This window comes from Lemur catta, chromosome 4 (genome assembly GCF_020740605.2).
Source record: "Lemur catta isolate mLemCat1 chromosome 4, mLemCat1.pri, whole genome shotgun sequence".
Taxonomy (NCBI): domain Eukaryota; kingdom Metazoa; phylum Chordata; class Mammalia; order Primates; family Lemuridae; genus Lemur; species Lemur catta.
This window is the reverse complement of record NC_059131.1, coordinates 61,878,158-61,893,408: the sequence shown is the minus strand read 5'-3', so window position 1 is coordinate 61,893,408 and position 15,251 is coordinate 61,878,158. Positions and strand designations below refer to the sequence as shown.

At 40.7% G+C, this 15,251-nt stretch overlaps 1 protein-coding gene across 5 annotated transcripts in view; it reads right to left on the bottom strand.

Moving 5' to 3' along the window:
- CTNNA2 (catenin alpha 2) overlaps positions 1 to 15,251 on the bottom strand; it is a 1,050,678-nt gene that overhangs the window by 723,016 nt on the left and 312,411 nt on the right. For all 5 annotated transcript variants that reach the window (XM_045549950.1, XM_045549948.1, XM_045549953.1 and 2 more), the window contains 2 exons: positions 4,150 to 4,269; positions 441 to 707 (listed from right to left, as the gene is read on the bottom strand). In XM_045549950.1, the coding sequence (XP_045405906.1) occupies positions 441 to 707; positions 4,150 to 4,269 (387 nt within the window). The remainder of the gene's footprint in view (positions 1 to 440; positions 708 to 4,149; positions 4,270 to 15,251) is intronic.

The window sequence follows — 15,251 nt, the reverse complement described above, 5'->3', positions numbered from 1 at the left end:
CCAGGATTCTGTGTGAGATCAGAGTGCAACAGAGTTGGTCACTGACTTAAAATGAAGAAATTGAAGGCAGTTCTTCACCCAGGCACAACATAGAGGCAAGGTACACCTAGGCTGCCCATAACATTTGTCCTTTTAGTAATAAAGATGATCACTCAAATGATGAACTGTCCCTGAAATAGCCCTGTGGGGTATCCTATTGACCTGGAAGGGATTAGATACTCTTAAACCTAGTTGTTAGTTTCTTTATAGACAAGTAATTATTGGCTCTGCCAATATTTTAGATTACTAATAACACATACATTATATGGTTTATCTACACTATCAAAGGCTCCAAAAGAGAAAAAACAATGTATACTATTATGGTGGCCTTTCATCTCCCTTCAATACATATTTTTCAATGCCAGCACACCTGCCACTGTGTACCTGACCCAGATACTTACATCAAACTCATTCAGAGCCGCAGCCAGCTCGCCGATGCCCGTGTGGCCTTTGGCTTCGTCAGTGGGCGAGGTAGCTTGAGCAGCATTGGAGATGCCAGCAATGGCCTCCTGCACTTGTTTGAACACATAATCTCGGTTGGCTCTCGTGGCAGCAACATCTGGATGGCGGAGAAATGCCTGGGAGGCCGTGTACAGCATTGTGGCGTTCTTCTTCAGAGCCCCTCGGGCGGCCGCCATCTCGTCTCTACAGTGAGGGTCCTTCAGCTCCTGTGTGCACAACACATGAAACCTGTCACATGCATGAAGTTTGCATGGAAGTGTTCACTACAGAACTTAAGAGTTACAGGCTGTTAGAAACACACGGAACTTTAGAAAACATCTGTTCTCCCTTGTGCTGTCTCTAGCTGCCAGGATTTTACGTATATTGTTCTTTCTGTGTGAAACATCTGAGCTTTCCTTCCTCACCCTACCCTTGGATCTGACAGAGAGAGCTTCACTTACCTGGCAGGTCCTCCACCCAACTCTTTAAGCTACCTCTCCTTCCATCTGTTCCTACAAGACACTGTTCTGCTCCTATCATTAACATTCATTTTTTTGCATTAATGTATTTAAGCATGTATTTCCTTTCTGTACTGTATCTCTATTGACAGTGGGGATCCGTGTCTGTCTTGTTCAGTGGCTCTTTAGTCATTAGCACAATATCTGGCCCACAAGGGACATTCAATAAGTATTGCTGAAAAAAATGCAGAACCCGGGCCACTAACTAGGTAAGTGGATTGCATGGATCAAAGAGTTAGTTATCAACAGATGGAAAACCTGAACTTCAGCCTTCTGAGGCCATTTGCTTCCGTATTCAATTACAATTACTAACATGGGAAACCAAACTTCTGATTTCTGCTCAGCACATCAACACCACTTCATTATCATTTTCAGAATAGGATTTTTTTTAACTGCCTCTAATGGCAGCTCACCATGGAGTTCGAAGAATAGAAAACAATAGGCTAAAGATGATTTGTTTTCCTCATTTTGGATATCAAATAATACCACTGGGGAGTCTCTTTATTTTCAGCTTTAAAGAATACTGTTAAGAAAAATGTTGGCACCATTTTTGGAAATTTTAAAGGCAGTGCTGCTCTCTGAGAGCCATGGAGGACTGCTGGCTGAGTATCTCGGGGAGAATATTCTTCCAGCTTTAAAACACCAGTAAAGAGTACTTGGACTACTGAGGTTCTCTTCCTATTTGCTCATTTGGTGCAGGATACATAGATGACCTGGCAACGATGAATTACATCTTCCCTTTTATTGGTGAAAATAATTCCCAGACAAGCACGTTATATTTGCTATCTAGGATTGTCAAGATAAATTGAGAATAAATGATAAACAATTAACTGAACCATCTATTCACTTTTGCTTAAGCACTAAAAGATTTATCACAGCCAGCACAATTTATAAATTGGAATTATTTAATTTGAGCCCTAGAGATGGAAACATAGGTAACAAACATCTGACTGTGTTCTCTGTGCAAGACGATGATCTGGGCACAGGAGGTAGGTTTCCCCTAAATAGCCATGAAGGGCCTTATTAACCTCCGGAACACCTGGACCAGAAATTACATTCCTGGGTATGTATGCTAAAAAAATAAAAAAAAATTATGGAAGTGAAAAATGGGAGTAGGAATTTCTCTCCATAAAGGTATCTGAAGAAACATTCTTCAATCAATCATAAGAAAAGAACTGAAAACAATCTAAATGTTGAAATATGAAGATTTGGTTACGTAAGCTACCAAAACATTCATCTGATGTACTACTTATGTGGCTATTAAAAATATTATACTTTCCAAAAAGAAATAGCATGGATAATACAAGATAAATGAAAAAGCAGAACACAATATGCACACTTGTATGTACAGTATGATTATAAATATTCTAAAATGTGAAATAAATAACTCAAAGACAATATACCAAAATTTCAGTACCTTTTTTTTGTGGGTGGTAGAGTGTTATGTGTATTTTTCCCCCCACTTATTTCTGTTCTACTATTTTTTAAAACTTTCTCTAAGGAGTCTGAATTAAGAATTAATTAAAAATAGGTATTAATAAAATAAAAATAAATACTATTTATGGATATTTTCACATGAACATCTCATATATTCTCATGGCTTTTAATTTTAGCTACATGCTGGTCACCTGTGTTTCCATCTCCAGGGAACACCTGCCTTCTATTTGACATTTTGAGGTGGATACTTTACAAGCATCTCAAATCAACATCTCTGTGCTGGTTCCTTTCAGGTGTCACTTTGGCTGAGTTGAGAGATGCTCAGACAGTGGGGAAGCATTGCTTCTGGGTGTGTCCGGGAGGGTTTTCAGAGGAGGCGGCCTGTGAGTCAGGGGATTGAGTGGAAAAGTTCTGCCCTCAGATGCCAACCAATTGTCTGGGGGCCCAGATAAAACAAAAAGGCAAGTGAAGGGCAAATTCTTTCTCTCTCTTCTGGAGCTGAACACCTTTCTTTTGCTCCCCTTAGAAACCAGAACTCCAGGCTCTTCATCCTTTGGACTCTGGGGCTTGCGCCAGTGGCCTCCTGGGCCTCTCTGTCTCTCTCTTTAGAGTAAATTTGCTCCTACCCATATTACATTTGGCTACCATACATGACTCCTTTTGAACAAAGAATTCTGCTGATAAAAAATTTAAAACAATCACATACACTAAAATCATGTTTATGTGCCTGTCACATAAAGAACTAGACCTTAGTCCGGTTTGTAATCCCAGCATCACTGGAGCCTGGCAGAGAGTGAACACTCAACTGATGTTTGTGGAATGGAACTCTCCAGTTGGCCATAGAGAAACTTAGAAACTGGGAATTGCCCAAAATGTTGAGGAATTCTGAGAATAGTCAAGAGGGTGGGTGAAAGAATTTTAACAGACCCTTCCTCATTTGGAGATATATTTTCTAGGAAGAAAGAAGAACATACTCTTAAAACACTGTTGGAGGAACCGCTGAGCTAAAGCCAGGCCTAGGAACATACTCTTAGGACCAAAATTCTAATGGTACCCAATGAGCAAACAGAGCCGGCTAAGTGTGAGGGTGCTGTCTCTAGACAAAGGGGAGGCAGAGGAGACCCCAGGTCACACACCACCAGAGGGTCTCACAGTCACCTGTGTTCTTCCGTCCCCTTCTTCCCTCCTTCCCTCCTTTCACCCCTCTCCCCAGTGCTCGCCAGCTCTCTCTGTGCCTTTCCTCTCATTTTGTTCATGTTTTTGTCCTCTCTTTCATAAAAGTTTCACTCCACTTGCTGCATATACTGAGTGTGCATATGCATGGTGGTGTCCACAGGGCTCGGAGATAAATAGTGAGGGCAAAGCATGACATGCAGAGAGTGACCACAGCAACACTGCATGGTTTAATTTTTTTCATTTGACTTGGGAGCTGTTTCTGCAATGGACAGAAGGTTTGATTGTGGTGGGGCTAGCAGGGCAGTTCCCACCAGTGAAGCAGGTGGTCTGTGGCTAGTATACGCAGGGGCCAGAGGGCACCCCAGGGCACACCGTGGTATCCCAATTTGCCCCAGCAAGAAACAGTCTTTGTGATCATAGGTTCTTAGAGCATTTGATAGCGAGCAGATGCAATTGATCCACTGTTCAGGCCTACAAAGCTACTAGGTTCTTTAAACTCATCTATTTTTTCCCCTAGCATTTCCAAAATCATTCCCACCTGTTGTCTTCTTGCTGCTACATAGTTAAGTTTCACCATCTCTTTTCCAAACTCTTTAAAGCGGTTTGCAAGGTCTTGCTCATTGGTAGCATTTTTGACAGCCTCCAGGGCCTCCTCCACCTGAAGTGATAAAAAACAAATTTATAAGTGGATAGTATTTAAGTATTATTAAACATATTACAAATGGTAATTTGTAAGAAAAAAGCCACAAAACATTAATATTGAACATTTAAATGAAATAACAGGAGAAATGTACCCCTAATAATCATTTATAGTCAGATTAAACATTTGTCCAAGATTTACAGAATATTTTGTACATAAAGGACAATAATTGCTGAACTCTTGGAGCACACAAAAATCCTGTTTATTGTATTTTATTGAACTATGATTTTGATAAGGAATGTAGACTTCTAATTTAAGTAGACATACTAAGAAAATATATTTAAGAAAAAATATTAATATGAAATTTTAGAACAAATTCTAGAAATCTTCAGAGGAGGAAGTAGTTCACAAATAAAAATTAGAGAAACTCCTGGGCTGCTGAAAATTTGGGACAGCTTGAATCTGCCACCAATTTTGACATATCTAAATCTGGGACTTAAGGGGTCGTAATTTTAAGCTGAGTTTATGCCTCACCATCCAATGGAAAGAGGAAATATTGAGCCCCTAGAAGCAAGTATTTGAATTTTCATCCCCACTTGAAGGGGACATCAATTGTTGTGGAATGGGGGACAAAATGACAGCAAGCATGCTGCCCTAGTGATGTGCTATGCTTCCAAATCCATGAAAACCACCTCACCGAAATTGTCCAAAATGGCATTCAATCTGAATTGTGAATTTCACCAAAATCATTTAATAAATCATTCAAATATTTGAGAGGCATTAAAGTTTCCTCCCCTCCAAAATGATCTTAAATTTAATATGATGTGAAAATTTCCACAATTGGTAAACCTTTACATTTATAATATTTGTGGACTCGATTAAAACTAAAATTAAGATACTGTGGTGGAGTAATCCACTAAGTTATTTTCATTCAAGTAGCAGCTTTGTAGAAATAATTTCACCAATGGAAATGGCCAAGAACACAGTCCTGAGTGAATAAGGCACAAGGCAGTTACGTTTTTGCAAAATCAAATGTTCTTGAACATCAAGGGGGTCTGGGAAAGAGGCCCCCAACTAGCACAGGCTGCTCAGGGAGGCAGCAGGAAAGGAGAGAGAAGGCAGCTTTGAAAGAGTAATGAGAATTGCAGGGAATATTTGGGCAGAATTCAGATGGGCTCTTGTAGTTTCAGGCAAATTAGACAATATATAGAGAGTTCATTGACAATTCGGAAATACAAATGACTACTAAAATGACAGATAATAACCATAGACTAACTCAGATCTGAACTGTAGAGATGCACCTTTGTGTAAGCCTGACACAATCACAAAGGTGGCTAATACAACTTCCTAATCAAGTTTCACTGAGTGAGGGAAGAGAATAGTGTATCTAAATTAGCGATAATGAATGTCATCAAGCCTTTCATCCCACAGATATAAGACCATTCAATTTACCAAATAGGCTACCACATTTTAGTAAGAAAAGAGTTGTAGCAAGCAAGGGAAGTTATTTAGAATGATGGTCGTGGGGCATCAATCTAGATGCCACATAAAATTAAGTTTCCATTCTCATCTTCTATGGAAATTATGCACCTTTTTTTCTTCCTAATTATAAAACTATGAAATGATGACGTAACTCCTCAGTATTAGTCACTTCCAATTCCTATTCAGGCTCTAATAATGCTCAAGTTGTATGTTAGGTGGATTTTTAGGCACAAGTCAAATTACATTTTATGGTATGGAATGGCACATTTAAAACATTTTCATAGTTTAATGAGAATCTTGTACTTCAGATCTTTAAAACAACCAATCAGTGATGTCTTACATTCTAATAGATTTATAATCATCTTAACTTGGCTATAAACAGCATTATTGAGAGGAAAGTTCTTGGCAGTTAATTTGTTCCTGCTGCTTATTTGAGATGTAGATCTTTTCTCAGGACATAAAAACTGGTTCCAGGGAAGAGCAAAATAATTATCTCAGAGGGAGCTAAATCCTGAATTTGTTTTCTAACATATATAAAACAAGTTTCTTAACAGTTGTTAATCAGACCAATTTGGAATATTTATTTTGTTGTGTTACACATAACTTAATTTCTCATTGGTTTTCTCTGAAGAATCCAGATGTCAGTTTGAATTTGTACTTATAATTCAATGAAGTGCTTTTGAAAAGGAATAACAATGATGGGGTCTATTTGTGTACAGGTAAACAGTTATACGTGGAGCTTGAATCTAGTAGGATCTAAGAAGTTACCTAGTCAAAAATTTTCATATAGTGTAATGATTCAGAATCTGTCCAAGATCCCACAGAAATGGAGGGAATAGAACCAAAGTCTGGATTATGGGCACGCCCTTCAAGTAGAAAGACAACTGAGAGATGGAGATGGATGTATGGATAGATGATAGATAGATAGATAGATACATCACATGGTGAAGGGAACATGGAGAAGGAAGAAAAAAGAAGTTCAGTGACAAGACACTTTCAACAACTCAAAATTAATATAAAAATAAAGTTTTTATTTTTGAACAGAGCCAATGATTTTCTGCTCTATCCGGGCAGCTGGAGAAAGGAAATTGACTCTGAGAGCCACACACATGTCTTGATCTCAAATCTTCACTGTCCATTCATGAGTTCAGGGCTCCAAGCTGAGCAAAGTGCAGTTTTTATACATGAGAAAAGCCTGGGACACTTTATCCAAAATATACCTGTGTGGGCCCCACTATGAGAGACTTAAGTCCAACTGTGTGAGGAGGGTTTTGGGGTCAGATTGGTCAGGGTTTGAACTCCGGTTATGTCATTGGTTAGCTCTGTGATCCAGGGCAAGCTACTTGACCTCTCTGACCCTCATTGTGTTCAGTAATAAAATGAAGGTAATAGTGTCTACACACTATGTAAAGTTGTTATAAGAATTAAAGGAGATAAGAAATACAAAATCTCAAATGCTTAGCAAAGTCCCTGGCAAGAATTGGGAGCTCCTTCAATAGAGATACCGACCTGCTGCACAGCATCTGCCTCAGGGGGAAAAAGTTCCTAAATAATTTTGAAGAGGAAGGTCTTCATCTTACTCTTGGAATGTCTGCAGGTGACAGGGCCCTGGGAGGAGTGGAAGGAAAGCTGCAGAGAGGATACAGGCAGCAGGCTGACCGTGATGGCTCTGAGAAGGGTGCTGGTGCCAAGGGCAGAGCTCTTTGATACGGGGGAGGTTTGGAAGACGCTTACATGCTGGATTGGGAAATGATTTCCAGTGAGCTGACACAAAGGGACCTCTCAGGGGCAGCTGTCATACCCTTCCCCGTTAAAAATGCCCTCATGATCTTGGACACTACAGACAGGCTGGGCTTATGAACACCAAAGCAAGAACTCTTTGCTGAACCACGTATTCCTGTCCTTAATATTTTCAGCAGAGATAAAGCTGAAAAGACTGAAACTTCTAGAGAAGACATTAAAATTTGTTCCCTAATTAGTGGGTTTAGATATTATTTTCAGAGCTTGCCACTGAAAACTCTTAAAATCTTAGTCTTCTTATAAGCTTGTTCAAAACAGCCCAGACCCCCATCCCTAAAGCAAGCCTGTCTGCCACTGTTATTTAGTCTACAGCTGTGTCAAGTTGTTTGAGACAGTCTTTCAATCAGTCTCTAATTTTCCTAGTTGAAACTGCACTTAATTACTTCAATATAAAATAGTAGCCTGAGAATTCAATTTTTGTATTTATGAAGCACTTGGAATGAGGCAGGCTGACATTCGGGGATGGGGCAGTGTTGGACTGAGGAGTCTGATTCCTCCCCCAACCCCCGCACTGTGTGGTCTGGTTCCCTCGTCAACGTTTACTGACCTATCGGTGCTAGAAATCATTGTTCTTATGATCATCATTTCCATTTGGACAGACTGACCTCATTCCAGGGTTCTTGATATTTAGTTGATTAGATTTTAAATGACACTGATGAAACTATTTATTAAATTATATAGAACTTTCTTGTTAGGGTCTGGGGTTTCACAGTCACAGCTAAATTAAAAATATCTATCTTGAAAATAGGAGTTGGCCGTGTGAATGACTGGATATAACACCCTACTTCTAATTACTGTACTTATTTAGCCATATACTCTGGTTTGACCATGAGTGTCTCAACATTATCACACTTTCTCTTTCTGCCTCCTGCAGATAGTTGGACTTCTCGATTAAATATACTCTTTTTTTGATAAGCTGGCTCCTTCTTGATGAAATTTTCTTTGCTTATTAAGAAGTGAAGAAAAACGTGATTTCATCAGAAAGCAGGAATGCTTAAATGCTAGTGTAATTTATTCTTAAAGTATCATGTTTTACAAAGCACAGTAATATAGTTTGTGACATATTTACAAAGTTATTTTCAATTTGTGCAAGAAAAATGACACAAGCCAGTGTCATCAAGTACTTATGACATACCAGACATTGTTCTAAATCATGGTCCCCAATCTTTTTGGCACCAGGGACCGGTTTGATGGAAGACTATTTTTCCACAGACTGGGGGATGGGAGGATGGTTTTGGGATGATTCAAGCACATTACATGCATTGTGCAGTCAAATCTCTCGGCTAATGATAATCTATATGTGCAGCCACTCCCCAGCGCTAGCATCACTGCCTCAGCTCCACCTCAGATCATCAGGCATTAGATTCTCATAAGGAGTGCACAACCTAGATCCCTCACATGCGCAGTTTACACTGGGGTTCACACTCCTGTGAGAATCTAATGCCGCTGCTGATTTGACAGGAGGTTGAGCTTATGCAGTGATGCCAGTGATGGGGAGCAGCTGTAAATACAGATGAAGCCTTGCTTGTTTGCCTGCCACTCACCTCCTGCTGTGAGCCTGGTTCCTAACAGGCCACCTACTGCTATCGGTCTGCAGCACGGGGGTTGGGTACTGCAGTTCTAAATGGTTTACAGATACCTTATTTAGTCCCAAAAAGTAGCTCTTTGAATTTGATAGTTTTCTTATTCCCACTTTAAAGAGTAGAGACTGAGATCAGAGCAGAGGAGTTACACAGTTGTCAGAGTATCTCAGCAGGTAAGTGCAGGAGCCTGGCTTTGACCCTAGGTAGCTTGCTCTGGAGCCCATGCAATGGGCTATGCTGCATTGATTAGAAAGCTGATGGAGCCTGGGTTTGGATTATACTGACCTGCAGATTTTGAATACTCATTAAGAGCCATGCCCCATGTGATCAGTCTCCTAGTTCTAGTCACTCTACCTATTATCTTGAATATCTCTAAAATCTACTTTTTCACAATACACACTGCCATTGTCTTAGTCAGCTTTTTATTCTTTCATTGGCCTGGAAAGTTTCAACAGTCTCTTTATCTGTCCCTCTTCTAATTCCTTCTCCACACTGCTACCAAAATTATTTTTCTAAATCACAAATCTGATTCTAACCCTTAGTACTACTCTAGGGCTTCCACATAATCTATACATAAAATACAAACTAATTATCATGTTTTCCAAGACCCTCTACAACCTGAATCTCTCTGGCCAACTGTGTTATTGCCTCTCCCTATCTTACCCTCTACGCTCCAGCGACAGAATCGAACACTCCAAGACTCCTCACTTGATCTCTTGCCTTTATTCTTTCCTTGGTTTGTGAAGCTCTCTGTAGTTGAAGTCTGTTGCCCGACCTGAATCCATCTCCTTTCTTATGGCAATAACACCCTAGTTCCCTCAGTAACACACTCTTTCCCTCAGTAACACACTCTTTCCCTGCCCAGGTTATCAAATCCAAATTCACCCTTTCTGCCTGCACTGTGGAAATATGGTTGGGCCCTTGAAATATTGTTTCTTTTCCAGGTGGCCTAATGTTAAGCTTTGTCAGCAGAGAGTGCCAGACAGACACTGCAGGAGGAAAGGGCTTTGTGTCCTGCTCTGGTGTGCTCCCTCCACAGGCTCCTGCAGCAGGGGCAGCTTTGCCAGCACCAGGTGGCCAACGCCTTCCCTCCATGTGCTCCCCTTGGGCGATTTTGCAGCAGAATGCCTCCAGAGTCACACCATTTCTGTGACTAACTTTCCTCAACATCCTAAAGGGCAGATTTCAACAAGTTTCATTTGATCACGTGGCAACTCCGTGACATCTCTGTCATCATGTGGCCCTGGGCTGTGCCCCCGGCACCATCTGGGTCTCAGCCCTGGCAGGGCGGGGCCTCCCTGGAGTGCTCCAGCCCATCCACAGGGGCAGCAGCTGCCATTCCCATATTCTTACTTCTTAAGAGACAATCTCTTGTTACTCCAACCTGCTATTAGAGTTAAGAATTCTTTATATTAAAGTCTCCCTGTTTAAATTACCTGTGTGGTTTTGTCCTCATTATTAGACAGAAAGATACATCCCCCAACTCTTTTTGTTGTGCCAGCTCTTTCCAGTGACCCCCAACTTTCAGCTCCCACCTTCAGGCTTGGACTTGTGACTCAACCTGTTCAGTCCAGGCCTGGTGATGATGAGCTCAGAGAAAGGCAAACCTCATTTAGCTCAATGAGACCCAGTCTTGTGACTGCCTGCTCCCAGCCACATCATCCTTTCTCATATTATCCTGAACTGCCCAACAATACAATTTGGTTGAATTGATCCCATCCCCAGCTTGGGGTGGAAGGAGAGGAAGAGCCCTGACTACATTAATAAGAAATCAGTATATTCTATGCCCCTCCAAATAATTAATTGAGAGATATGCACATGACTCAGAAGCCAATTGGGGTTAAGAAGACTGTGAAACTTTTGTTTGTGCTATCCTTACTCTAGGAGCATGTAACCTTAAGACTGGTTGGCAGCCATTTTGAGACCATGAGGAAAGGGCCTATCAGCAAACAAATCCCCCAGTGAAGAAAATGAGAGAGAAACCTGGTCTTTGTCACAGTTTTGCACCTTGATCAAGCCTTGCCTGAAGCTATTGCTTCTGGACTTTTAGTTGGTGAGCCAATGTATTCCCTTTGGAAAAAAAAAAAAACCACACAGTTGAATTAGGTTATTCGTAACCGAAAGCATTCTAATGATATTTTCCTTCTGGGTGAGACTATAGCAATATGCATACTTTTCCACATGTACTGCACTCTTTCCTAATGTCTTAATGTCTTCCCCCCAATGGCCCATAAGGTTTTGAAGGCAGGAGTCTAGTCTTATTCATCCTTGAAGTAATATATCTTGACATAATATTTTGTCTATAGTGAGAACCCAGTAAATATTTCTTGAAAGTATAACTGAATAAATAAATTATGAACAATCCAGCTGCATGAAGCTAATGTCATGATAGCTCTGACAGAAAAGATATGCTAAGAACTGGGGCTGCATTATCTACATTTATAATCAGAGACAAGGCTATGTTATACCAGCTGACTGTTGTTATTCAAACACAAGAGCCACACTAGAACTTCAGGACTAAACAGCAAATTACACAGAAATAATAAGCTACTGAGGTTGCACAAGACCATTTAATGCCAAAATCACAAAAAGCTATAGGTAACGTTAAGATCATCATGTGCCATCAATGCCCCAAACCAAGGGACAATAGTGTTAGATTTGGCCTCTGGTAGGCACTAAGAAAATCTGAATTCCCCAGGAAGTTGACTAAGGGGTTGCTGTTTTCTATTTTGCTATTCCATTTTCTAGAGAGACATTCTCAGATAATGGACAACATCATTCTACCAGGACCTAGCCCGAGGATAGAAAAATGGTGATTTTCTCTGACAGGCACTTGTCTAGAGGATTTTATGTGTAATGCCATTGCTCATGCTAATAACTGACAATATAATTTGATTGCATTAATTCAGAGCCTAGGGAAAATAAATATCTTTCTTTATGATCATTGATTGAAATTCAAGATTCCTTTAAAACTCTGGGGTGCCACATATCAACCTCACACACTGACAATGTCAACTGATTGCAGGATATTTCAGGTTTCTGGCTAGGAAATCATTCACCAGCAACTTCAACAATAAAAGTGATTATAATTCAGTATTTTTTAATGGTGTCTGATGTACAGATGATTACTCTAGCTTTTCTGAGGAACATCAAATTCCCACTTGGGTGCTAACTTGGCTTTGGAACTATATGCCACCCACTGGTCCATCACTATTCTCTTGAATTTGAAACCACAGCAGCAGTAAAAACCTTTTGCAGTCATACGAATCCCTAATATAAAATACTAAAAAGAAGAAAATATTAAAGTACACACAAACACTTGCATGACAGAGCAAGTAGCATAATTCAGACAACTAAAGAATCCATGTATTATATGAGAAGGACTCCTCAGTAGCCCATACAAATTTAAGTTTCCAAATATAATCATAAGGTAGCAGAATGCAAAGACATACACAGTGCCAAACCACACAATCTCTGCAGGGCTCCTAATTCTTCACTCATTTTTAGATTCTGAATGATATTTGCTCACCATTACTCAATTTGCCAACAATTACACAGAGGTGTGTGGCAGAGGGTGAAGGTGGATGTTTTAGGAAAATAAACTGACTATCCTTCATTGAATTGGTAAACTGTTGATGGAAAACATGAATATAAGTTTCTGATAAAAGCAGTAATTCCTTCTATGCTCCTGCAAGTTACTCAGAGACGAGAAAAACTAATGTCTGGAAGGAACACCAATAAAAATTTGACATGTGGCCTAAAAGATAAAAACTAAAGTACTATGTATAATGCTTAAAGGCAAAATAGCTACGCAGCAGTTAACATAGCAGAAAGCTGTAGGACTCATTATACGGTATTACTCAATCTAAACCAATAGAAATCAGAGTTGCAACTTTACTCTTATTAAAAAGCACCTGTCACTCTTTTTTAAATCTATATTTAATCATCCAAATGGTAAAGAAATTTATTATTTATTTAGAAAAAACCTTGAGAAAGGTGTAGATGATATTTCCTAACTTGTGCCACCTTGAGTTAAAAACAAACAAACTAATAAATATTTTCAAACAATATATTACTTATCATTCATGAAAGTGTGTGCTTCTATCGACAAACTACCATACTACTGGGTAGAGTTATGTACTATGTTATTAGTAATGAACTGTTGACATCTTGTCTTTTTTTAGGGGGTCGGGTAATAGCCCTATAAGACGAAACCCTAACTGATCTGAACACAAAGTGTGACACAGGCCACAACCCTGAGTAATTCAATGACACCAGAAATCGTAGTTCCTCACTTTTCCACAAGATGGCAACATTCTACCACTGCTGTTCGCTACAGACGCTGCATTCTAAATAGAACAAATGTATTATTTAGTCTACAATCATTTTTAATTTTACTACTGACAGTCTGACAGGACTACTTAATATTGCTCGGTTGACCTTTCCATGATTTTGTGCTAAATCCTTTTTTTTTTTTTTAACTTCCCTTAATCTGCTGTGTGGAGAAGACAATGCAATTGACTCCACATTACACGAGGCCGCAGGGATGGGATCAGCTGACAGCACTGGTCAGAACAGGTGGGGACAGAGGCAAGACTGCAGGCAGCATTGGGGCCAGACGTGCGTCCCAGGCCCGGCTGTATCCCACTCTTCCGGTGTGGGCCATTCGGGGAAGGGTTCAGTCTGTCATCACCTTCTAAGTGTCACTGAGCGGGGCCTTCCCCAGCATGGGGGAGAATAATTACATGTGAGATGTGAAGTTAATTTCTTTAGGTTCAATTCTGTTCTCTCCCTGCTGGGGTAAAGGAAGAAAGTCCATATGAGGAAAGACTTTTCTAAAAACGTTGCCTTTGAAGACTATGTAGGCTGCAAGGGAAAGAGCAAATCCTTTTCTCCAACACGCTTGAAGACGAACTTATTTGTAGTCTAAAAGATGCATATAAGAGAGGTGGGGCTAGAAGAAGGACAGCAGGCACCGTAGCCTACAAGTGGCTTCGGTGATCTTAAAACCGCTGTGTGGCCGCCATTGACTGGACAGTCACTTTGCGCCAGATTCTGGGATACTCGTTCCCGCATTCAAACCTCCCCACAACCCTGAGGCCTGTGCCACCATTAGCCCCATTTTAGCAGATGAGGGATCTGAGGGTAAGGAGGTTACATGGTAGTTTCGGACACAGCTGGCCAATGGACGCCAAACTGAGATGAAGCCCAGTTAGTCTGACTCCAGTAGCTCAACATTTAATCATATTATTATACTGTCCCTTAATATCTAAAATAGGTAAAGTGTCTCCTCAAATTGCTCACCTCATCCAGTGTGCAAGAGCCATTCCTGGGTTTTGAGGGCCTATTCCCTGAACAAAACCTAAGAACAGACTCCCAAGTAGCATGTGCTCTGTGTTCTGGCTCCCTGAGGAGCCAGGTTTCCATGTGGAAACCATGAGGAGATGCACTTTCTTTGCAGTTTGTGCCCTCAGAGCTCAGGCTGCAGGTGTTGGGATGTGAGGGCTTTCATAACATTGCAGAATTTATACATAACTTGGAGATCTTGGACACTTTATTGGAGCCAGCTTGGGTGAAAGATCCTACCCAAGGGTTTTTGACAGAGAATGATTATGATGTAGATAATTTCTGGATGTCCCCTCTACTGAACAAGTCTGTGCTCAAAGGTGAAGTGAGAGGAGGCTTTTATTCATTTCCTAAGTCACCTGTCCCCTCATCATAACCTGCTTCATTTCACTGACAAAGAAAACAAGACCTCGAGAATTGGCTGTCAGGAAACGTGATAAGCCAGAAATGCCCAGGGCTGGGGGACTAAGCCAACGATCAGATCAGTTGGTTCTCAAAAAAGGAAAGCATGTGCTTCACAACTCATCAGCTCAGGACGCTGAGGTCAGTCCAGGCTTGGTGCCAGCTGTCCAGAAACCGTCTTTCACTGAGGGCACGGGAGAGGGATTCTCTAAGCAGGGGCCATATTCCTAAGCAATTCAGTTACATCATCTTTGTTCAAAGAGTTGAACCATCCTGGTTGTAAACAGATACCACTCAGCAAACAGGAAAGCAGAAAAAGGACCAGCTGTCAAGGACTGGGGACGTTGCCTTGATCTCTGTTCCAGCAAAATTTGTGACCAGGGCAGG